At 43.1% G+C, this 23,639-nt stretch overlaps 2 protein-coding genes across 4 annotated transcripts; both read right to left on the reverse strand.

Moving 5' to 3' along the window:
- Nucleotides 1–223: 223 nt before the first annotated feature.
- On the reverse strand, nucleotides 224–16,105 carry prdm10 (PR domain containing 10). 3 transcript variants are annotated; one of them, XM_072694872.1, is made up of 23 exons: nucleotides 16,088–16,105; nucleotides 14,500–14,654; nucleotides 14,132–14,293; nucleotides 13,341–13,400; nucleotides 13,145–13,249; nucleotides 12,091–12,265; nucleotides 11,117–11,358; nucleotides 10,642–10,842; nucleotides 10,477–10,549; nucleotides 10,151–10,268; nucleotides 8,852–8,969; nucleotides 8,458–8,742; nucleotides 7,260–7,604; nucleotides 6,954–7,109; nucleotides 5,943–6,122; nucleotides 5,700–5,810; nucleotides 5,125–5,325; nucleotides 4,812–4,955; nucleotides 4,234–4,404; nucleotides 3,211–3,348; nucleotides 2,316–2,490; nucleotides 1,816–1,916; nucleotides 224–1,569 (listed from the first exon to the last, which is right to left on the reverse strand). In XM_072694872.1, the coding sequence occupies exons 2-23, from the start codon at nucleotides 14,569–14,571 to the stop codon at nucleotides 1,381–1,383; spliced, it is 3,522 nt and encodes a 1,173-aa protein (XP_072550973.1). In that variant the 5' UTR covers nucleotides 14,572–14,654; nucleotides 16,088–16,105; the 3' UTR covers nucleotides 224–1,380. The 3 variants fall into 3 exon arrangements, with proteins under 3 accessions (XP_072550973.1, XP_072550971.1, XP_072550972.1); XM_072694870.1 differs by lacking the exon at nucleotides 16,088–16,105 and adding an exon at nucleotides 15,997–16,081; XM_072694871.1 differs by lacking the exon at nucleotides 16,088–16,105 and adding an exon at nucleotides 15,819–15,866.
- A 5,476-nt stretch (nucleotides 16,106–21,581) lies between these two features.
- Nucleotides 21,582–22,700, reverse strand: LOC140575211 (ATP-sensitive inward rectifier potassium channel 1-like). The gene has a single exon (XM_072695429.1). It carries the CDS (start codon nucleotides 22,695–22,697, stop codon nucleotides 21,582–21,584), a length of 1,116 nt encoding a protein of 371 aa, XP_072551530.1. The 5' UTR covers nucleotides 22,698–22,700.
- Between the last annotated feature and the right edge of the window lie 939 nt (nucleotides 22,701–23,639).

Consider the following 23,639-nt stretch of genomic DNA (forward strand, 5'->3'; position numbering starts at 1 on the left):
TGGGTGTCCAAGACCCTGTCTCCGGTTCACGTTATCCTTTCTTGGAGCACTTTTTTTTAGGTCCTGACCACTACATACCAGGAACACCCCACAAGACCTGCCTGATGTTCTGGAGATGTCCTGACCCAGTCGTCTAGATCCTCACAGTTTGACGTGAATGCTTACTGCCAGCTTCTGTTCCTTTCAGTTCATTTATGACACATTTGTTCTGAAGAGCCAGTGTGAATTCACCTGCTCTGTAGATCAACACATCTCCAAAGAACTGTGTTTCCTGACAGTCAGAGCAGTGTTCCAGAAAAATCCAAAAATCAGGCCGACCACACAGGGGTATAAAAAAGGTGTTTATTTTCTCCCAGTATCACGACTTCAGGACAGGCTCACCTGGAGACACACAAGGTTCTGACTGTACACACACTATAAACTCAGTCAATAATAATAATATTCAGAATAATACAGCTACTCTTTTTTACATTGTACAAGCCTCCCTCTGTATAAATAGTGACCTTTTCATTTTCCCTTTTAAGGTACTACAGATTTAGCTGACCGTGAGCCAAAGTGCAAAAATCCCAAATAAATAACAAATGTCCAAACGGAGACAGCAGGGGAGGTCAGGTCCACAGTCTGATTATTTGTACATGTGCATCAGACCAATACGGTACTTTACACAGAAAAGTGAACAAATGAGAACGGAGACTTTTTAGAGTGGAGCTAAAGTATTCTCAGTTCATGGTCAAGCTCAGTTTAGTCTGTGCTAATCTCGCTCAATTCCAGACCAGCTGGAGAGTTATCTGCAGACACTGCCAATAACAACCTATCAGTGAACCAGCTTCATCTTACAGAGATTTCAGGTCATTGGTTTTGTTAGGGTAAGTCATGTTAGTTTTAACACACATCAGATTAGTGTTAAATATTCAACAGATGCTTCTCATAATTTACTGAAATCATCAGACCTGTTCTGGGACCAATGCCTACCACCGTAATGAAAAAGAATTTTCAAGTTCCTTCAGTGATCAAACAAATGAACAAGCTCAAGTCGAATAATTTTCTTAAGGTTTCCAAAAAAAAAAACACAATAAAGGTTAGTTAAAATGGTGAAATGATGTTCAGTGAGTATTAAAACTATTGATGAAATGATTTTGGGCTTGGGCTAGGAGCGTCTCCACAATTCTGCATCAACTGTCCACTGGCTCTCATAATTACAGTTTTACAGTCTTTTAAGCCCAAGAAAATACAAATAATAAATTGCTCAGTTTTTGGCAGCCAGCACGTCCATCAGTCTGATTGTGGAAGTCAATTCCAAGACCAAACGATCTCAAAGTGGGCGGTCCGGTCCAAGCAGGAGGGAAGGCAGTCTTGCTGCGTGTTGAGAGGCACCCAGGCTCAGGGTTTAGTAATATGGACCTCATTGGCGCCAGCTCCGTTGGTTGTTGTGATGATGTACTGGGTGGTGGCCTGTTGATTGTTGGACGACTGCTCTAATGGATCAGTATGTACCTGGCTGGCGGCGGGTGGGGCATTAACTTGCTTACCATCCATCTCAGTCTGCCCCTCAGAGATCACATAGTGGGTCTGTACAACCAAAAAAATACAATTGTACACAGAAGTTATATCACTAATATAAGATCTTTACAGAACATATTATTATATGTATATTTACATCTATTATTCATAAAAAAAGTATCGATTATTTTTACTGCATTGGAAATATAAGTTATATGAGTTTTTAGAAGTGATGATCTTATAACTGAAAAACACACACACACCACTCAGCCATAACATTAATACCATCTGCCCACAACAGATCAAGTCACTTACCGTTTTAACCTGGCTGCTATTGACAGCAGCCGTGACAGGGGTGCTGGCCTCTGCTAGCACATATTGAGCATGAGGGAGCGTCATCATCTGGATCTCAGAGGCTGAGAGGGAAAGACAGAATGCATCAGTTTATAGTTTAGTGAGGATGAACATCAGTTTAGAGAGAGAATATATTTGAATGGACACACTGATTACTATGGAGTGAAACTGTACACTGTGCCAAACCCAGCCTTACCCAATACCTTACCCTAACCCTTACCCTCACCCTAAAACCTAACCCTAACCTTCACCCTGGCCCCTTAATTCTCACATCTAATCCAGTGAAGCTCCAGGGGGATCAATTTTCTGGTTGAATATTGTTCATTTGGATCTATAGTATCTGACTGACAGATTATGAGCAAAATATTTAAACACACACTTTCCATAACACACTGATCTGTACTGCGCTGCACTGTAGAGATATTAACAGCAATGATAACAGTAATTTTAATTACACTCACGATAACTCCGATAGTTCCAGTTGCTAGGCAAATAGGCGTGCTGCACGGTCCCCTGCGATTGATTTGTAGAGGTCTGAAGGGCTTGACTCTGAGCCAGAGTCACAGGGGTCAGCTGGGCAGGGCTTAACTCCTGTGCTGTTTGTTGAGAGGAGGGACTTAAAGGCTGACTAGTCACCTGATTGGAGGAAGAAACAAAAACAATGAAAATGAGCAGCTGGAATTCAGTGGAAAAATCAGTGGAAACACTGTATGCTATGCACAGTCCAAACATAAAGTCCTTGATATACAACAGATATGAGATATGTATACAGTGCAATTCGAACCCAAGTCTGGGCCGAAAGAAAAACACTGGTCTTAAAAGAATATTTGGTGAAAAAACAAGCCAACAGGATTGATCTCTGACTCCAGACGCAGTCAATCAGTCAAATTTAGCAGTTTGTAGTTTAAGCGATGGCAGGCTAAAATTGCTAACAATCCCTGGACTGAGATCAACACCAATCTTATCTCTGTAAATACACACTCCACTAATGTCTCTTAGCCTGCATCCACATCTGGAGGACCCCCAGCCCTGCACCATTTCAGTGGTTCCCTGCTCTAACACACTACCTTCAACTCAAGAAGGGCTTGTTAATTAGCTGATTAGCTGGATCAGGGGTGTTGGGAGCAAGGTAAATACCAAAATGTGCAGGGCAGGGGGACCTCCAGGATCAGGGGTGGGAATTGCTGGTTTAGAACATGGTGTGACTTCATCTAGTCCTTATATTAATACACTTTTCTATAGAGTTTAATAGCTTTAATATTATAATTATGTTAATTCTGTTGTTCGCCAAACTATTCCTTTAAGGACATGACCAGCGTGCAATACAAAATAGCCCAAATGTTGAAATAAGCAGACCTGTGCACCGGTCTGTACTGCTCCCGTGGCTTCAGAAACCTGGATGTGCTGCACCTGGATGGAGTGCTGAGTGAAGCTATGGGGATCCTGCAGCTGAGTCATATCAACTGTAGAGTGCTGGGACTGGGGAGAAGATGCCTAGCGGAAGAGTTAACATTAATGAAATGAAAGACAGAAACGAGAAGAGGACACATTTACTCAACAGTAAACTTGTGTGTAATGAGTGTTATGTGTAAATATACATGTATTTGCCTTGGAGCAATAACATATTAAATACTGCAATAAATTAAATATGTGGTGTTTTTATTGTACTTTTATCTGCCGCTGTTATGTGGACAGACTACATTAAATATACACATACTGCTGCAAGTATTTTTTCCATTTTAAGCAGCATTTGTGTGTCATTTAAAAGAAGAAAAGGTCCTGAATCAACAAGAAATGCATAATTGGGAGGAGATGAAGAGGCAAACAGATGCTGCTTGTTCAGAAGAAGGATGCCAACATAGTATTAGGCAATATTTGGTTTCCAGTCTACCGTGAGGAGTAATGGAACATGCACTATATGGAAGTATTGGGACACCTGCGTATTCATTGTTTCTTCTGAAATCAAGGGTATTAATAAGACTGTCTCTTGTTTTGTTGGAGTAACTGTCTCTACTGTCTAGAGAAGCATTGCTGTGAGGATTTGATTGATTGCATTCAGAGACAAAAATGTTAGTGAGGTCAGGAACTCTGTATGGAGCTCCTCCACCATCATTCCAGAGAACACAGTTCTTCCACTGCTCCACAGCTCCTTTATACCCCTCTAGTCCACGCCTGGCATTAGGCAGCATGGAGCCAATAGGTTTATGTTTATCTGCTCCAGGGAGTCCTATTCTATTGGCAGTAGTTCTTCAAAGGGAGACAATAGACACGCTGTGTGTGTGTGGATTTGCACATCTGTGTCACTAATGGGTGAAACTGGGTGTAGCTGAACGTATGTGATGCATGTGATCACCCAAACTTGACAGTGCGTGCTCTTACCGGGGCCACTTGCACCACCTGCAGCTGAATGTGCTGAGGCTGTGCCAAGGTACCTCCCGCCTGAGACACGGGGATGTACTGGATCCTCTGGAAGTCTCCCTGCACTGTGCGGTAGTCTGTGGTCAAGGTCTGAGACAGCTCAGTCATTGCCTGTGTCAACAGGTCTGTTGTCTAGGGAGAGAAAAAGGGGGACTTAAAGAATGAAGAACACCTGCATTTTGAGAACAGAACAAGGTACCACATCTACAATGATATCGGAGAGTATGTGATCACTTCTAACAGAACAGAATACTTTTAACAGTCCAATATATAGTAGTAATAATAATAATAATAATAATAATAATAAACTTCTCAGTCAAACCCAACTAATTAACCTTCAGTAGAGTGTATTACAAAGTGCTCCCCACCATTATCATCAAAACACAGGAATATCATGTGGAAATATGGTGCTCCCTCCAGTACAGTTCCACAGACTTACAGAATCTGTGCCATGGGGAATTAATTCTGGTGGCTTGTGGTGGCAACACACTTTCCTAAGACAAACTCTATGCATGTACTGTATTATGTGGATATCTCACCACGACGGCCTCAGCTGTAGTGCCATCAGCTGTAATGACAGCCGGAGTGCTGCTGATGACAGCTGTAGCCAAAGGAGCCTGGATGCTGGTGGCTAACTGCGCATATTCTGGATGCTTCTTACGAATGTGCTGCACCATCTTAGTCTGTGGGCACAACATAAAACAACATGGGCTGAACGTTGAAGGTACAAACAGTGGAGCAGGTGTTCGGGACTGTCCTACAATTTTTTAAGACTTATCTAAACAGGCAAACACACACACACACACACACACACACACACACACACACACACACACACACACACACACACACCTTGCTACTATACTGCTTTGCACAGTGAGGGCAGCAGACAGGTGCCGTAGCGATGGTGCCGGTTAGCTGGGTATGTGTGCTTAGCATAGGGTCCGGTTCACCCGGCCCAGCTGGGCGAAGCTTGCGGATGCTGGGAGGTAATTCTGCACCAGGGTGGTTCTTAAGGATGTGCGCTTTCCGCTTGCTCGCACTCTTATAAACCTGCAGATTCAGAACACAAAAACACTGTAATTCAGTATAAAATCACAATATAAACTTGAAGGTCAATGTACCAAACTGTCAAAGTCTCTCAGTGAATGATTAATTTGCCATCAGTATCTAAATACACTGTGTGAAGATTGTATTAATTTAACAGGAAAATGGTCATAAGAAATAACTGTATAACTTAAATCATGCTAAAGATGCCATCAGGTTAGCAGGAAATTAGACAATTTGCCATTAATTTGTGCATAAGAACTAAAATACACTATAAACATATTCTAAATAATCTCAAAATAAGTAACAATTAGGAAGAAATAAGCTAAAGAAAGACGCTGTGAAGACAAATGCAGAACATACAGACAGTGGTTGCACACCTTATCACAGTACTGACAGAAGTAATCTCTGTTCGGCTTAATGATGGGCAAGGTGAGCTCAGGGACCTCTTCTATCCGCATCTCAGGATGACGCTTCGACAGGTGATTTACCTGGGGGGAAACAATTATACACATTCACACTAAACATCTTCAGGAGTCATAAAGCAGCAGGCTATTACTGCAGACCACATATTTAAGAAAAACAGAAACACAATAAAGGAAGATAACAGTAAAGGACTTCACCAGCATGCCTCTCCGTCTGAAGCCCATCATGCAAAGCCGGCACTTGAACATGAAGCTCTCGAAGTCGGTAGTGGGCTCCTTCTGCTTCAGAGCCTTTGTGCGGTGGATGCGGTCAGCCTTTTTGGCCTCACGCTCCGGGTTGTGCATGCGCTGCATGTGTTCCCGCAGCTTATCCTTCCTCTGAGAAGAAAACCAGCTGTTCAGTTTCTAACTTGCCATATTTTCATTAAGTGGTGCGGTGGGCGAACCATAGATCAGCAGATCAAAGCCCAAATAGTTTCAAGTGTCAAGTTTTAAGTGTATTTGTCATTTGCACAACAGGTCAGGACATTTATGCTTTAAAATTCTTGTGGTGAGGCTCAGGTTGATGCTCTACAGGAGGACAAAACTATATACATACTAAACATATTAAATACACTCAAAATATACACAAAATACAGAATATACAAAGACAGGAGGGATCTGTAGAAATTATCTGATAAGAGTTGACAAATGCTCTGTTGTATTTGCAATTGCTGTTAACCTTTCTTTCCAGCAGCAGCCAACAAGAGAACGATCATGTTTGCTTTTATTGCCAGTCATTTTTGAGCATCTCTACTAGTCCATTCATCATGAAGCACTGACTAAGTGTTAAGGACAACACCTGGTTTGGTAAATCAGGTGGGCTGCTGCTGCTGCTGCTGCTGCTGATGGAGTTGAACACATCCTCCACTCTGTGCTGGCTGGACTGGAAGGCGTCCAGGAGAAACCTGGAGGAACCGAGCTCTGTTCTTCAGACTAGCTCACCGACAAGATCTCACTACTTTCTTTAGAATGAGAAGCTCTTGTTTCTCCTTTTTACTGGATTTATGTTCAGCTGCTTTATCTGTTTTGATGAGATCTGGAGCTTCTACAGTAAAACTCCTATTACTGAGACAAATGTGTTCTTAGCTCAAAGGCTTTGTACGCTAAGAACACAAAGAACTACAAATGAGGTCTAATAACAATTACGCCATGTTTAAAGACTCTCACCTTGAACTGCTTGCCGCAGGTAGAACACAGGAAGTCCTTCCGATCGGAGTGGCGGAGCATGTGCAGCCGCAGCTTGTCCGGTCGGCAGAAAGCCTTATCACACTCTGTACACTGGAAGATCTTTTCCGAGTGGAAGCTGCGCACATGTTTCTTTACCTGCACGTTAGAACAGAAACATTAATTTATCCAATTTGTAATTAAGCCCAGACTCATTTATATCATTTCATACATAGGTTAATACAATGTGATCAAATACTGCTCACTGATACTGTGTCTGGAAAACCTCCCATTAATACAGTACAATACCTGTATGAAGTCAGTAAAGGTCTTCTTGCAAGACGGGCAGGAGAAGCAGCCATTGACCAGGTGAACACCAACATGCTCCTTCAGTAGGTCCAACCTGTCATAAGACTCAGTGCAGAATAGGCAGGAGTAGGTGCGCTGGTCTGAATGCAGCTGCAGGTGGTCTTCCAGAGCGGCACTGCTGAGAAAGCCCTTGTTACAGTGGTGGCAGACGTGGCGGCAGCCGTCTCGGCCGTGGTAGCGCATGTGCTGGTCCAGTTTGTCCTTCTCACGGAAAGCTTTCCCACAATGGGAGCACTTGAAGGGTCGGAAGGACTTTCTAATAAATAGGTGCTGCAGGGCGGCATTCTGGGAAAGAGAAGTGAAACAGGGGCGATTAGGGCTGAGGGGAAGCACGTATAGTGCGTATAAAGGATGAAGGCTACTGCACAGAGGAACGTCAGATATGACACTCAAATTGAAATGCACAGTGGATGTTTAGTGGTGATCTTATATTGCAGTGTATTAAACCACAAAAACCCATAGGGAACATCTCAGAATCTAATTAGACATCACATACGCCAATAAACCTAATCTCTATATTTTTATTAACCTGGTGATTTTAATTATCTTTGTATCTTTCAGCTGAAAAAACAAAACAAATTAAATGATAAAATAATGTAATTTTATTTTATTGTGTGATATTTAATGAAATGCTATCCCACAAAACTTTGAACTGCTTCTCGACCAGGGTGCAGTAGCCTTGAGAGCAAGGTTGGGTAATTGCTCCACGGTGTGACCAAATGAGGACAGCGTTTGCTTAATTCAGGTGTAGGCTGGACAAAAGTAATGACAATGCATTTGAATCCGTGTCTGTGAACAATAATGATCTCATGTCCGTTAATGACGTATGCCTGATGTAGGGGTCAGATCTTATCCCTGTTCCCAGATGGAGCACAGAAACCACTGAACTGATACAGACAGATGTAATGAGGATGCAGGAGTCGTACACTGCCAATGTAGCAAGAAATAACACTGGGATCATTTGAAGACTCCTCTCAGGTCCACATTAGACCTACCTGCAAGTCCACCTTAACGTGCAGCGCACAGCGAGAGAGAAAGACACACACACGCGCTGCTGTCAATCAACTCTACTCTCACTATACGTGCTATATTGAGATGGGGGGAGGGTGGTGGTGTAACTGGCAGACCCCAGTCTTACCCGAATCCTCCGGGCCCGCCTTATGTCCTGGGGGGAGAGATGGGAGTCACCAGCAGCTGCTGCAGATTGCTCCTCCTTGTTCGTTTGAGGAACACTAGAGGCCGTCGTCGAGGTGTCGGTACCGTCCACTTCCTGAAGCGCCTCAGGCTGGACTGACTGGCTCTCTACTGCTCCCTCTGGCGCAGTACCCACAGCATCCTCTCCCAGTTCACCCACCTTCAAGCCATTTAGGGCTCCATCGACCGGCTCCTCATATGGGAGTTTATCAGGGAACGGCAGTATGTCCTACAACCAACAGATATGTAGGCAGTTACCAACATGTGAAACTGTAGTGCTGGATAAACATCAGGTAACAGCTCGACAGAATGCTTGTGTTTTCTCTCAGAGATCTTACCTGGGTTTTATCCGTGCTCTCTGTTGGAGTTTCTAATCGAATAAATTTGGGCCGTCGACCAGGTCGTCTTCCAGCACCAAACCTTTTCCTTCCACGTCCTCGTCCACGTCCTTTCGGCCTACGCAGAGAAATTACATGAATTCCAACAAACAGTTAAGACATCTGAATGTAATTAACATATTAATTAACATACAAACAGTATTGCTGCATTGAGCAGGGCTTGTGCTTTGTGTATTATTTACATGGAAATACCATCCTAATTACATGAGATTTATACAAGGTTCCATGTAAACAAATATTAAAGTAAAAATACATTTGAATAAATCTAATTAAGTCATTAAGGGTGGTTTGATATAAAACGCACCATTCTAAAAGATTAGGTTCAGGTTATTTTGCCCTCCTGGTCCCATTAGAGATTTTAATGCTGAGTATCAGCTGATCCAATCTTTGCATTTGTATAAATAATCCAGTCCCACAGTTTAGATCAGATGAGCTGCTGATTAATCTGATCATTAAATCCCTTTATTTCAGCATCAGTTTCTATAATCAGACATTCTGGACTGACTGATTTAGTTTAGTCGAGACTTTTCTTAAAATGATGTTTTATAGTGTTTAATATCTGATAATCCAGTCTGATCTCCTCCCTGACCAATCAGCTCCCAGCTCCTTTACACACTGCAGTCTGATCACTTCCTGTGTGTGTGTGTGTGTGTGTGTGTGTGTGTGTGTGTGTATAAAATGGTACACACTCTGGACTGGTATCTGTGGTTGTTGGTCTACTGGTGTGTAGTAACTGGTTTACAGTGGGTGAGTGTGTGTGTGTGTATGAGATTGGGTCTCTATAGCGTGTGTGTTAGCATTAGCATTAGCCTCCACTCGGTTCTGAACGGGTTCTCAGTGCTGGTTTAAGCGGTTCTCCCGCTGGTAAAACAGAGCGTTTCAGTGAGAGTTTTATAAAGGGTCAGATATTATGGTCTGTTTTCAGGTTCCACTGTAAAATAGCTCCACACTGCAGAACCTCAACTCCTTTATATACCTTCTGAGAACGTCCACACTGCTGCTGCAGCCGGCTGGAGATAATGTCTGTTAATGGCGCCTTGAGGACACTAGATGGCGCTCTGAACCCCATGGTTTAAATAAACACTCAGAACTGGATCAGGATTAAAATAGCCGACACCAGATCCATTAAAATATGACTGGATCAGATCAGGATATTTCTCCTGAAATTTTGATTAAACTGTATCTCAACATAATGGATGAATTTTAAAAATTCTCCTTTAAAGCTTTTAACGTACAAACCTTTGAACGAGGTCCAGCTTGTCATCATGCATGTTTAGATGTTGCTGAAGCTGCTCTGAGCTCATGAAGCGCCTGTTACACTCATAACATGGCCAGTTCTTCTCCTGCTCTCGCAGAGCTGACATATAGGAGGAAGAGGACTGATTACTTTCACAGCAAAGAAGAAAAAAAACAACAAAAACTAACTAAAGACTAACTAAACCTTTACCTTATAATATCCATCTATTAGTGTTCTACAGATTAATGGTTAAGATATGACTCACCTTAACCAGCTAAAACAAGAAAAGGTTAACATCTATATAAACAGTACATCACACATCACATACCTTTCCTCTCCTCCTCAGTGACATCATGGATCTTCTTGTTGACAAACTCAGCATAAGATGCAGCATACCACACCTGTCCAATCCAGACACAATGACATAAGGGCTTAACAATAACAAATGAAAGACCCTGTGCTCTATAAAGCTGGACTAACGGACGCTGCTCACCTTCAGCTCCTGTTTTGGCTGAATGTTCTTAATGGTGGTGTAAAAGATATCCGAGCCGTACTGATAGGCCACCAGGTTCTGCTCCAAATGGTTCTCAGCAGGCCGAACAAACATCATCCAGTTGCAGCGATCTTCATCAGACAAGTCCAGCCACACGTCCTCTGCCCTCTCACCATCTTTTTCCGGGTCTAACATACATAACTACCACACAGAAACAGGAACAAGGGTGTTTGACAGCAAAGCCTTAAGCAGACCATAATTCAGCCTTTATTTACTCATCTGTGTGAACAGGAAACAACCCCAAGTAGCTAAAGACTCATTTTCAGAGCATCCCTGTGTCCCTGTTTGCAAAGTTGATCTGTACACATTTATACATATAAATTTACAAACTTCCTAAAACCCGAGGTGTGACCTGTATCAGCATCTAAAATTATTGAAATTTAACAGCTAAAGAGATTTAATAGATCCCTCATACTTTCAGCTGGAAGTGTGTGTCCTGCAGCTCGCTCTGTGGCACCACTGGTCCTTCCACAGGCCCAAACTGAGTGCGTTTGGGAATACGCCTCTTGGAGAAAACTCCACCCATGAAGTGATCAATGTACAGTATAAGAGGGAGACTGGCTCGGGCTCTGGACATCACAGGCCTGTTAGCGATGGGGTGGAGAGGACCGTGCTTCATACACGCACTAGGGTTGGCATTATTACACTCCTCACACCCTGAAATACAAAATTGCACAATTAAAAGACAAGACCAAAAATAACGAGGATACTGGGACTAAATATGAGCAATTAGAATACACACAGATCTCAGATGGCTTCTCCTACAATAATGACATTTATAAAAGGACCCAGCATCCCATAATTATAAACACAACACAATGGTTAGGAACTGAGCTTAGAGAATAGTGCTTATAACACTTACAGGGGCCTAAATAGGGACCAGAAAAAGACAGCAGTAGCAGCAGCATTTGTAAATCTGCCCACAGGAGGGCAGTACACACATCCTTGTTGTAGAAAACACACTTAATGTCCAAATGTTTGTGGACACTCCTTTTAATGAATTCAGTTACTTTGAGTTGCACCCATTGCTGACACAGACGTGCAAATGCACACATACACACACAGCTTGACTAGGTCCTGTGGAAGAACTGTGCCTCTGGAATGATGGATGCTGCTCCATGGGATTGGGGGAGTTGGGGATGATGAGGTGGGGTGGTGATCATCTAACATCCTGACCTCACTAACGCTATTGTGGCTGAATACAATCAAATCCTCATAGCAATAATCCCAGCAAAATCTAGTAGAAAGTTTTCTTCTCTGGACAGTAGAGACAGTTACTCCAACAACAGCAGGAGAAACTCTTTCTTGATTTCAGAAGACACCATGAATAAGCAGGTGTCCCAATACTTTTGTCCATGTAGTTTATGACAGGTGTTGCTTCATACTCACACAGATGTTGCGGGGTAAAAGGCTGAGGCGGCCTAGGTTCCCAATCTTCCATTTCAGAATCATCTCTATCATCGTCATCATCATCCTCATCTTCGTCCTCAGAGTCCACTGTAGAGTCTGTGGCGCCTAGAGGACTGGTGGCAGGGTCTGTCATTGTAGGGAGAGCAGCGCTGGCCTGGTGTGAGGAAGAAAAAGTGACACATGAGGAAATTTACTGGATTTACTTTAGAAGGTCCATTCATCAAAAAAAATATTAGATACACCTACTGATTCATATTTATAATGCATAATTATCTAAATCACATGCAGAAACGGCCCAACAGCTTCAGGTAATGTACAGACCAATCGGTCGTCGCTTGAATGCCACAGTCTATTAAAGTACTGTTGCTGACCATGTGCATCCCTTCATGACCACTACTTAGGGTATGCTTTGACGTCACGCTTCTGTTGGAACACGCCTCCTTTAGCCGGACTAAGTGGCAAAACGGCAGCGTTAGTTAGGGAAATGGCCAAACCGGGACTGAGACAAGCGAATACCTGCTAGTTAAAGGCAGCTGGGCTCAACAGCGACTCATCCAACTGACCAAAGAACCAAAGGGCCATGGACATTAATGTGTAGCCAGGAACGTCCAGCTAACCAAAACGCAAATCACACCTAATTAGAGGATAAGGCCTCAAATCTGAGGGCGAAGTCAAGTGAACGGTCTTAAGAGTGATTTCCCCTGTTTTCAGGCACATTTAGTAGACTGGCTCATCCAGGATTGCTTGCTCTGCCTTTTAATTTAATTTACCACGTCACTAAACACTCGTGGTGTGGTGGGCTTCCAGCTGTCTCTGTGAACTGACACTGAACGGCAACACTGCCACTCAGGTGGTCTTTTTTGCCAGTCAGTGGGTGTGGCTGCAGTGACGATATATGCATATCCTATTTACGGCCACTTCCAGCATCGTGTCACAAAGCAATAGTAGTCTCAAACTGGCTGAATCAACAAAACAATGATTTCAGTGTTCTTCAGAGGTGTGTACTTCCATCTGCCTCTGCCTTTTCTCTCACCTGTGGCACAGGTTCTAGGATAGCTTGAGGGGCATCTGCTACATTACTGAGCACATGTAGATTCGCAGCGTTCATGTTCTGGCCACTTGGCAGCAACACAGTGACCTGAGGCAAGAGACCATAAATGAACAGAGATCAACAAACAATATAAAAAAAATATTCTATACAAAAAATATAACATGGGCTGCTGCATTACCTGCTGAGTTGTACCATCCTGCTGAATGTAAGCTACTTGGGGTTGGTCTGCAAACACAGCCTAAAAGAAGACACAACTACACTTTAGGGATAACAATATTTTTTTAATTGGTCAATTAATTTAACGACTAATTGTTAATCTCTTTGAAAGTGTGCTTAATTAAAATATATTTATTTATATTTTAATATTTTCTTGAACAGTCTCTTAAAAACACATGGTATGCACATCAGTGTTACAGGTAACTTCTGTTTTATGTTACAGCAACCCTTTATCTGAAATGATGTATCAGTGTTTTCACTTAAACACTAGAACTATATAACTTGAAATTAAAGTTAAGACATTCACTTGCAAACGTACTTTTACATCTGCGTTAGTATCTCACTCGTACACGGCCAATTAACAGTGTCAGATAACACACAGTACAGTGTTACGTTACCGGCGGCCCATGCCTGCGAACCAAATCACACACACTTGTATCCTTTACTTAGTACATTAATAAACACACCTCTAATGGTGGTGCACTATTTTAAACACACTATTTAGTGTGGTAGTGTGCAGTTTGGGACACAGCCCCTGTTTTCAGTGGGTGCAGACATAATTGCAATGAATCAATGCATGCTGTCAGTTTACACAATTACTTCAATATTTATTTATAACTTAAGAATCAAACTTTTGAACTTTATGGTGTCTGATAACAACTGAAGCCTTTCACTAGAAGAAGAAGAGAGAGGGGGGAAAAAACAAACTCCACAGCGTGTCCACACATACACATCTGAAATGGATATTCTCACCTGTGCTCCATCCGCAGGGTGGATGTACACCAGTGTGTGTTCGGACGACTCTACTGAGGTGTAGGAGTTTCCATCCGCGGTGTAGACAACCTGCTGCTGTCCTCTGTCCGGCTGGTCTCCACTGTACACAATTTGAGCCACCGCGCCACCCTCAAAATGCACCTACAGGTGATCAGAGGAACAAAGAACACCACATCAACCTATACGAGACAATTATGCTCAATGAATGCACAGAAAAGGAGAAGATTAACACACAAGATTAAGCCCTGAGAATATCCAAGAACACCCTGACGTGCACTCACAGTAGGTACAAGGATTTATTTGGGAAGCGTGTACTAGCTAGGAAAAGAACATGTCCAGTGGTGTACCTGTGGGGGATTGCTGGCTTCATTGTTGGGGGCTTGGCTCCACACAGGGGATGATTCCTGTTTTGCCTCCATGGCAATCTTTTGAGGACAATCCGGAATTGCCCCCCACACCTAGGGTCTCCTCATGAACCACCAAGGAGCATCCAGGGAGTACACTAAAGAGGGGCAAAGAGCCCAACAACACAAAGTACAAACAGGTGACCCATAGCGGCAATTCAAGTTTATTTATACACATATATAAAAATAAAAATTAAAAAAGCATCCTGCATTTGTTGGAGGAACTCTACTCGCTACTGTCCTAGATTTCGGAGGAGCACTGCTGTGAGGATTTGGTTGCATTCAGCTACAACAGGAGTGTTAGTGAGGCCAGGATGTTGGATGATAATGATCAGCACCCCACCTAATCCTCTCCTCATCCCAAAAGTATTGAATGGATCATCATCATCATCATCATCAATCATCTTCCACTGCTCCACAGCTCCTCAATGCTGGGGGGCTTCTTTACACCCCTCTAGCCCACGCCTGGCATTACTAGGCAGCATGAAGAGCCAATAGGGTCATGATGCTGATCTCCAGCTCCAGATAGTCCTATTCTACTGGAACAGAACAGAAAACTGAAATATTATATAATAATATATCTGCTAAATGACTGAATTGCTCATCACAGAAATTCAATCGTGGCTGGATGTCTGGTGATTAATGAACCCTGGCTGTTAGGCGGCTGAGCTGTAGCTAGCTCGGTTGCTAGCGAGTGTCCCGGGACCGTGGAGGCAGGCTAGCCCCCGGACACGTCTCCGGGAGCGGGGAGCTTAGATAAGTACTTGGAGGTTTTAGTGAAACAGTGCGAGTCGAGCTGCCAGTGGCTGAGGGCTGCTTTAAGCAGAATAAGGCAGCGTGTTAGCCGCAGCGCGGAGCGGGCAGTCTAACCGCTCTCCGGGGGTAGCAGGGAGAGGCGGGGACACCGTGCCGGCGGCCGGCGAGGGCGACTGGGCGCAAATGCACAATTCCCCGGCCTTCCTGGAGCTGGGAGACTAAACCTAATGGCATCAGTTGTGTTACTACGATGAAGCTGTTCCAGTCATTTTCAGCTCTCTCCCCCCTGCTCTGACCCCTCAGGTTCGGAGTCCCAACCGGACCATACCACAAAAAGCAGAGCGGCAGGAGCACGGGCACCCGGCGCACCGCGGTCCCAACATTATTGAAGATAACCGGAGAGAGGCAGCCATTAACACCGCAGGGACCGTTCGGGCACAAGGCACCACCATCACTTTGACGAAACCGAGCGAATATTTAAAGGACTGTAAATATTTGTAACAGACCCTTCGGTCCCCACTCATAGTTGAGCCCAGCCCTGTGCCTGCTGCAGAACAAGGAAGGAAGGTCTCCATTTTGGGTGGGACTAAACAACAACAAGCTCGTTGAAGAGACCCGAAAAACGCGCTGATTGCAGCCGAGCGCTAAAAGACAGCCAGTCTCCAGACCTTCAGAAATACTTACAGAAAGGTCACCTTCAAGCCGAGTTTAACGCTGGGGATCGATTTCACCGGACTTTGTATTATTTTAACACAATCGTTCAAGTTGGTCTTACCTCAGAATGGTAGCTGCAGAGATGGCCGCATTGCATATATTAACATGTTCTGCCTGGCAACAGACGCCGGCCGGAGCGGCGACTTTAGTGCTGTTAAATATTTGTGGAGGTATTTTGCACAGATCTCGTTCGTTTCTGTTATGGATATTTATTATATATAATATCTTCCGTTTAAGAGGTATATATTTTGATTTTGACCGTAGTATTTGTGAATAGTGTGGGGCTGGAGCCGTCGCGGAGCACCAAACGCTCGACCAATCAGAAAATTCCGCCATTTCTTTTGACCAATGAAAAAAGGGCTGCGATAATGAAGCGCCGTGCCTCCCAGTTCTGAGACCTAAATAAGAAGCCATACATAGGAAGACTTTATAATAGATTTATAATCATATATGCACTACTTGTCATTTCTGTAGTCAAAATTTAATATCTTTTTATGGTACATTTTCTTTAAAAATGCCTCAGTAATTTTACTTAATATTATTATTATTATAATTAATAATAATAATAATAGTGGTATGTTTGTGGATGCATAATCAATGAATGAAGATGCATCTCATATTACTATAACCAGGACAGAAAAGTAAAAAAAAAAAATAAAAAAAAAAGTTTGAAGGCTCCCATCTCCTATATATTCTTGTATTTTTTTTGTTTGTTTGTTTGTTTTTTTTGCAAGAATATATAGGATTTTTTTGCACTTTTGTCTCTCGGAAGTCCATGTACGGGTTTATGCCCAAATGAACCCAATTGTAATTCATTTTATTTATTTTCCAACTTCTCTTTGTCCGTTTCAATAATAGTGGGCAGTGCTGGCTCAGTGGTTAGAGCGCCGGGATATCGATAACAGGGTTGTGGGTTCGATTCCCGGGCTCGGCAAGCTGCCACTGTTGGGCCCTTGAGCAAGGCCCTTTACCCTCTCTGCTCCCCGGGCGCTGGAGTTGGCTGTCCACCGCTCTGGGTGTGTGTGTGTGTACTCACTGCCCCTATCACATGTGTGTGTGAGTGCGTGTTCACTACCAGATGGGTTAAATGCGGAGGACAGTGTACACTTTTTGCAAAACTGCATTTGATATTTATCCTTACACCCTTGGTCCCAGTTTACCAACTCAGTCTCTGATTCTAATGCATGTGTTCCTCAGTCCCTACAACTCCCTGCAACTTACTGGTATAAAACTACTGTAGAAACACAATCAGTTCTCACACAAAGTTTTAGTAAATAAAGTTTTATATTAAATTTGTCAAAATGTTGCAATTATAACACAAGAACTGTACAAACCCTGCCTGCACTGCAGTGTTCACCACCAGGAGGTTCTCTAGTCACAAGGCACAAGCACTTTTTAAAGGGAACCCTGACTGCCATGACTCCTAGGCCTTAAGATTGCATCCATGTCCAGCCCTATTAAAATATGATGTGTAAACTCAATAGAGGTGTTTTGTTTATTATATCAAACTACAGAATGTACAAGAGACAGAACAGCCATTAAATGTCACAGCAAAAATGAAAACGATGGTTAAAGTATTTTGCAGTGTATTTTAATAGCATTAGACATGTCCATCATATCGAGAGACGTCTTAATAATCAGGGTTTCCTTTAAATGTTCAGTTAAATATCATATATCATCTGTCAACAAATACTGAGGAGCTCCAGGCTTCAGAGTTCGAGACTTCATTACATAGACATTTTGGTACCATGCCCATATTTCACTATGTTTGGAGATTGGATCACATTCAGATTTCACTTCTCCGAATGAAAATCCAGGTGTAATCACCCCCACATTGTGATCAGAATATGATCAGATCACTCAAACCACATTTGGAGGCAGATGATGGTGTGCTTCCTATCATCAACCCTTCCTTTTCTTCTTTTCAATGTTTTATCAGTCTAATCTGATCTTTCTGTTCGTGACCTGACTTGGACCCCCTTTATACCTGCTCTTATCAGGTGACTGGTATCTGGATTGGATCCTAATATCTGATCTCTGTGTGGGACTGAGTGGCAAATTATTATTACTTTTAATTATTATCAAAGTATTATTACAGATGAAATAATTATAACCGGTGTTTCGGTTGTGCTGGGAGGAGGTTGCTGTACGGATCTCGTCCACATTTAATACGAGTGTAAACAGAATGTGTTTCTGAGATCAGACTCCGTCAGACAAGCAGAATTATGTCTGTCAAAAATTAATACGAGTAATAAATATCGTGGACCTTGTCTTTTCACATTTTCTGATAGAGCCGTTACAGGAACACAGAACCAGCTGTGGTTCCCGCACTGTAGAACTACAGTAGATACAGTAAATTAGGGAAATCTGCAGACGGCTTACTTTAGAAGAACATTGCTTCACTGAAGAGTGTCTTATTTTACCATCCTGTAACAAACTGTTCCCAAACAGGAACAAATAATAAAACACTCAGAATCACACTTCATGACCCTTTTTATGTTATTTATGGTTTGATTATGCTTTATTTTACTGATCATTACTGTTTCACTGATTATTATCCTGCTAAATGCTGTATATATATATATATATATATATATATATATATATATATATTATGTTCAATAACTAGACGACGACACTGCACTATGAAAGGCTTCTTTGTGTATACTGTTCGTTGTAGCAGATGTTCTAGTCCCCTCCTCTATGGTGGGCTACAAGATGTTACTTAAAGTATCAATGCTATTTTTCTGTCCTTGAGAATCAATGTCTTGGCTCACAGTTTGCTAAATTTCCAGGATTGTTTGTCAGCTTGTCTAACTGACCTTCCCAACATTTCGGAGTTAAAATGATGTAACGAATATGAGCTGTGTTATTCCCTCATTATTCCACTGGTATGGCATTTGCATTTGGAATCTGTTGCTTTTACACTGTATGTCCAAATATTTGTGGACACCCCTTTTAATGAATACATTCAGCTACTTTAAGTTGCACTCATTGCTGATACAGCCTGTGTAGTTCCTGTGAAGAAGTACAGTAGCCAATAGAATAGGACTCTCTGGAGCAGATCAACATCATGACCCTATTGGCTCCATGCTGCCCAATGCCAGGCGTGGGTCAGAGCAGTATAAAGCCCCCCAGCATTGAGCTGTGGAGCATTGGGGATGATGAGGTGGGGTGGCGATGATCATCCAACATCCTGACTTCACTAACACTCCTGTTGCTGAATGCAATCAAATCCTCACAGCAATGCTGCTCCAAAATCTAGTAGAAAGTCTTCTTCTCTGGACAGTAGAGACAGTTACTCCAACAGAAGCAGGATCAACTCTTTTAATACCCTTGATTTTAGAGGAAACACTGAATGAGCAGGTGTCCCAATACTTTTGTCCATATAATGTACCTCTTATTATGAAGTCTTAAGGGCTCTCACTGACACTTTAGTTCATCAATTTCCTGAACACCAGTGCTCAAGTTCCAAACGTGGTCTGCATTAACAGTGCCTCCACCATGTTTGACAGATATGTGCTTCCAATCATGAACCCTTCCTTTTTTTCAATGTTTTATCAGTCTAATCTGATATTTCTGATCTTTCTTTCTGACTACTTTCTTTACACCCACTCTTATCAGGTGACTAGTATCTGGATTGGATCCTGAGTCAGACTGAAACCCAATCGCTGTGTGGGATGGTGTATGAAAAGTTCCTCAGTGTTGTTGGAGGTTGTTGTATGGGGTGTTTGGTTGAACTGGGAGGAGTTTCAGTTGTACTGGGAAGGGTTTTGGTTGTACTGGGAGGGGTTCTGGTTGTACTGGGAGAGGTTTGGTGTACAGGGAAAGGTTTTGGTTATACTGGGAGGGGTTTCTCTTGTACTGGGAGGAGTTTCGATTGTACTGGCAGGCATTTGGTTGTACTGGTAGGAGTTTGTTGAAGGGGGGGGGCAAACTGTGATGTTTTAGATGATTGGGTCAGAACATCTCCAAAACATCAGGCAGGTCTGGTTAGGTTTTTCAGGTATGCAGTGGTCAGTACCTACCAAAAGTGCTTCAAGAAAAGAAAGGACAGTTGGTGAATCAGCGTCAGGATCATGGACACCTAAGACTGATTGATGCTCATGGAGGCTTCGCCCACCTCACAACTTACAGGACTCAAAGGATCTGCTGCTGACGTTAGTCTTGGTGCCAGATACCACAGCAGGACACATTCAGAGGTCTGGTGGAGTCCAGGGGGCACATGGGAGACCTACTCAGTCTTAGGTAGGCGGTGTTAATGTTATGGCTGATTGGTGTATAATGTTTGGTATGTTTTGTCATTAGAGTTTGAGAGGCAATGAACTGAGTCAGTATTATCAGTATTTTCTGATATTTAATAGCTTTAATAGATGAGATACTGCATATCATAAATAAACAGCAATAAATCAAACTTCTCCATTTGACATTGTTCGAAAAAGTAAAACAACATAAATATTGATTGTATGTCTGAGACCAAGTGTAGCAGAAATCATGACTCGAGGACTGTAGTAGTGATGATAGAATTGAAAGGATAGTATCATTTGTATATTTCAACATCCAAATAATTCTGTCCACAAGATGCTTGAGCAAACCCATGTGCATCAAATACATGCAGCTGCAGTGCTAACTGAAGCAGAACTATTAAAAGAAAGGTACCAAAAAGGTTCTCTGCCCAGTACCATTGTGTTCCTAAACAAGTTTCAAAACGGTCCTCTAAAACCCTCAGATTCTTCACATTTGTGCTCTATCCGTATGTGCTTAAAGTTGGGTTGGAGCGAAAATGTGGACCCAGTTTCTGGTACAGCTTAGCTGCAGCAGCTGGATTTGTACTTTCTGGACCTGATCTTAAGAACAGTGGTTCTGAAACTGGTCCCCTGTGATCTCTCTGTGTTGCACGTTGAGTGGAACCTGGTATTTGGCAGTCCCTGAGAGAAAGCACGTATTTAAAAAGCTACTATTGTTAATGAGATGTGAGAGTGTGAGTGTAAAGGTTCTGCAAAAAAATGTGAAGAAAAATGTGAAGGTTCTTTAAACCTTTAAAATGTTCTTCACGCAGAGGCTCTGGATTTTGGGCCTTATGAAAAGATGTTACACTGGGCCAGTGTGTCCATCACAGGCCCTTAGAATCTCCTAGAATCGCCCACCCCCAACACGACACCCCTGTCTTCCCAAGCACTCATTTCTTTCGCAAGTGTTTTTCTTAAGCAGACGTTCAGGTCTGAAGCCTCAAACAGGTCCGTAGGGTCCAGAATGTCCAGCCCAACCCATTAAAAATGTGGACCATCCACTTCTGGGGAGCCTTTTGCGACAGGGTATTAACAGGTAAAGTGCCCAGGTGTTTGGATGAACTTCTCTATCTTGATGAAGAACATGCGACATTGGTCATTAGAATTCTGATTCTAAGGCAGCGGGGGCAGTTCAGGTCCTGAAGGGCCGGATTCCTGCATAGATTGGTGCTTTTCCTGCTCAAGCACACCTGAGTCAAGTCACCTGTTAACTGCCAGGTTTAGCAGGTCTGCTGCAGGGAAATCTCCAGCCCCCGTTGCCCAACTTTACATTTTAGTAACGCTGGCAGGGTCACCAATGTTGATGACCTCAAATCCTGGATTGTCAATGCCTTTGCTTGAGGGATACTCATCACACTTCTCATTGTTGTCATTTGAAGCACAGCTGGCAGTCGGGATGGGTTCCACCTTTGCAAAATTGGAGAAGTCCACGTGATACTTTCCCTCTTTGCTGCGGGAGATGATAGGAAGGAACCTGAAGCCCCAGATGATCTCCTGAGGGATGTAAGAAGTCCTGACCTGGCAGGAGGAGCTGGTGGACTCATTTGTGCCATCCAGAAACACCACCAGCTCAAACTCCTGCTGGTACAGAGTGTCCACCGTCATCTCAAAGAATGGACTTGTTTTGTCGATCACATGACAAAGGGTCAGCGGGCACACGAAGAACAGGCTGTCCTTTCCAGCCTCCATCACAAAGTCCACATTGACCTGGTCCAGGATGATGGTCTCCCCTTCAGAGCTGATCTTGGTCCGAAGCAGTTTTCCGTAGATCTGGCTTCCAATCATCAAAGACTTTCGCAAGTTGGCCACTCGGATCTGCAAGCAGAGGGCGCCCTTGTTCGGGCAGATGACGGCCATCTCGCTGAATCTGATGGTCTTCACTCTTTTCTTGGGAAGAGCAATTTTGGTCATGACCACTCCACACCAGAAGCAGTTAATGATCGCACCGACGAGAGTCTGGATAATGAGGAGAGCGATGGCGGCAGGGCAGTGCGGGGTGATGTCTCGTCCACCGTAGCCCACGGTCGTCTGTGTTTCAAGGGAGAAAAGGAAGGCCGTGGTGAGGCCACTGAGGTTTGCCACACACGCTTTGTGGCCTTTCGGTGGGTTTTGCCACGCCAGGTCCCCGTTGTTATAGCAGATCCAGTACCAGATGAGTCCAAAGATGAACCAGCTGAGAGTGAAGGAGCCCACGAAGAACAGGGTAACAAAGCGCCAGCGGATCTCCACAAATGTGGTCCAGAAGTCTAGAATGTAGGCAAAGGTGTTCTTCACATTGCCGTATTCGATGTTGCAGTGGCCGTCTTTGGTCACTAATCGGTTTCGGGAAAGTCTGCGCTTGTTCAGGTAGTTTCTGAGGAGCTGTCTCAGGGAGCACTTCATGGTCAAAATACAGGAAGCTCAGCCTATAGAAAGAGAGTACAGACACATCATACAATGAATAAGAAATGCTTCATTTTATTACCACGTTTATTTCTTATTTTATTTGATGTGAGTTTAAAGGGAAGAGGCTCTGTTGGGTTTCATTCAGCGAAACACTGACGAAGGGAAGTGCCAACCTGAAGACCCCTCTATAGAGCTTGTAATGCAGTGGGTGGTTAGTATATGGATGGAGGGGATTGGCTGGGCCCTGTGTGTATCCGTTCTTGTTGTATTCCGCTATACTACTGTTTCATTTGTTTCTGGAGGTCTGACTACTTGGTGGAGGACCTTAAATGGAGCAAATACCCTGGTGTTAAACTGTGCTTCTGGATCCCTGTAAAAGCAGTATTGTCAATTGCCAGTGTTCTGCCCACAGCAACATTAAAGTAGTTGGTGGTTGAGGTGGGTGAAGCACTGATGGAGGGGCTTGTGTAGCTGATTAACTGTAATGTAGTGGGTGATTAGAATAGCTGAGATGGGCTCTATGTATATAATGTTTCATCTTGTCCTGTAGTATTTCACTGTCAGAAGAGAATGTAGGCCTCTCCATACAAATTCAGCCAAAAGGTTCCTAAATTTTCTGCTTAATGAAAAATAAGTATTTCGCCATGCAAAGTTGTATTTACACATTAAAAGGGTTCACTGAGTGGGCATGGTTTTGTATATTATATTATATAATATAATTATGGCCTATACAGACCATGTGAAGAACCTTTCTGTGGTGTAAACTGTATTAAAAGAAATTCACAGAAAGGCATGAAAGTGTGAAAACAGGAAGTTAAAGAAGTTAAACTTAAAACCAACATCACACACTCACATGTCTATAAACCGACTGAGGCAAAACCACTTGGCTCGGCTTTGACCTCATTGTTCAAACGATTCCTGGAAATATTCACTCCAGCA

This window comes from Salminus brasiliensis, chromosome 13 (assembly GCF_030463535.1).
Source record: "Salminus brasiliensis chromosome 13, fSalBra1.hap2, whole genome shotgun sequence".
In the NCBI taxonomy this organism is placed as follows: Eukaryota; Metazoa; Chordata; class Actinopteri; order Characiformes; family Bryconidae; genus Salminus; species Salminus brasiliensis.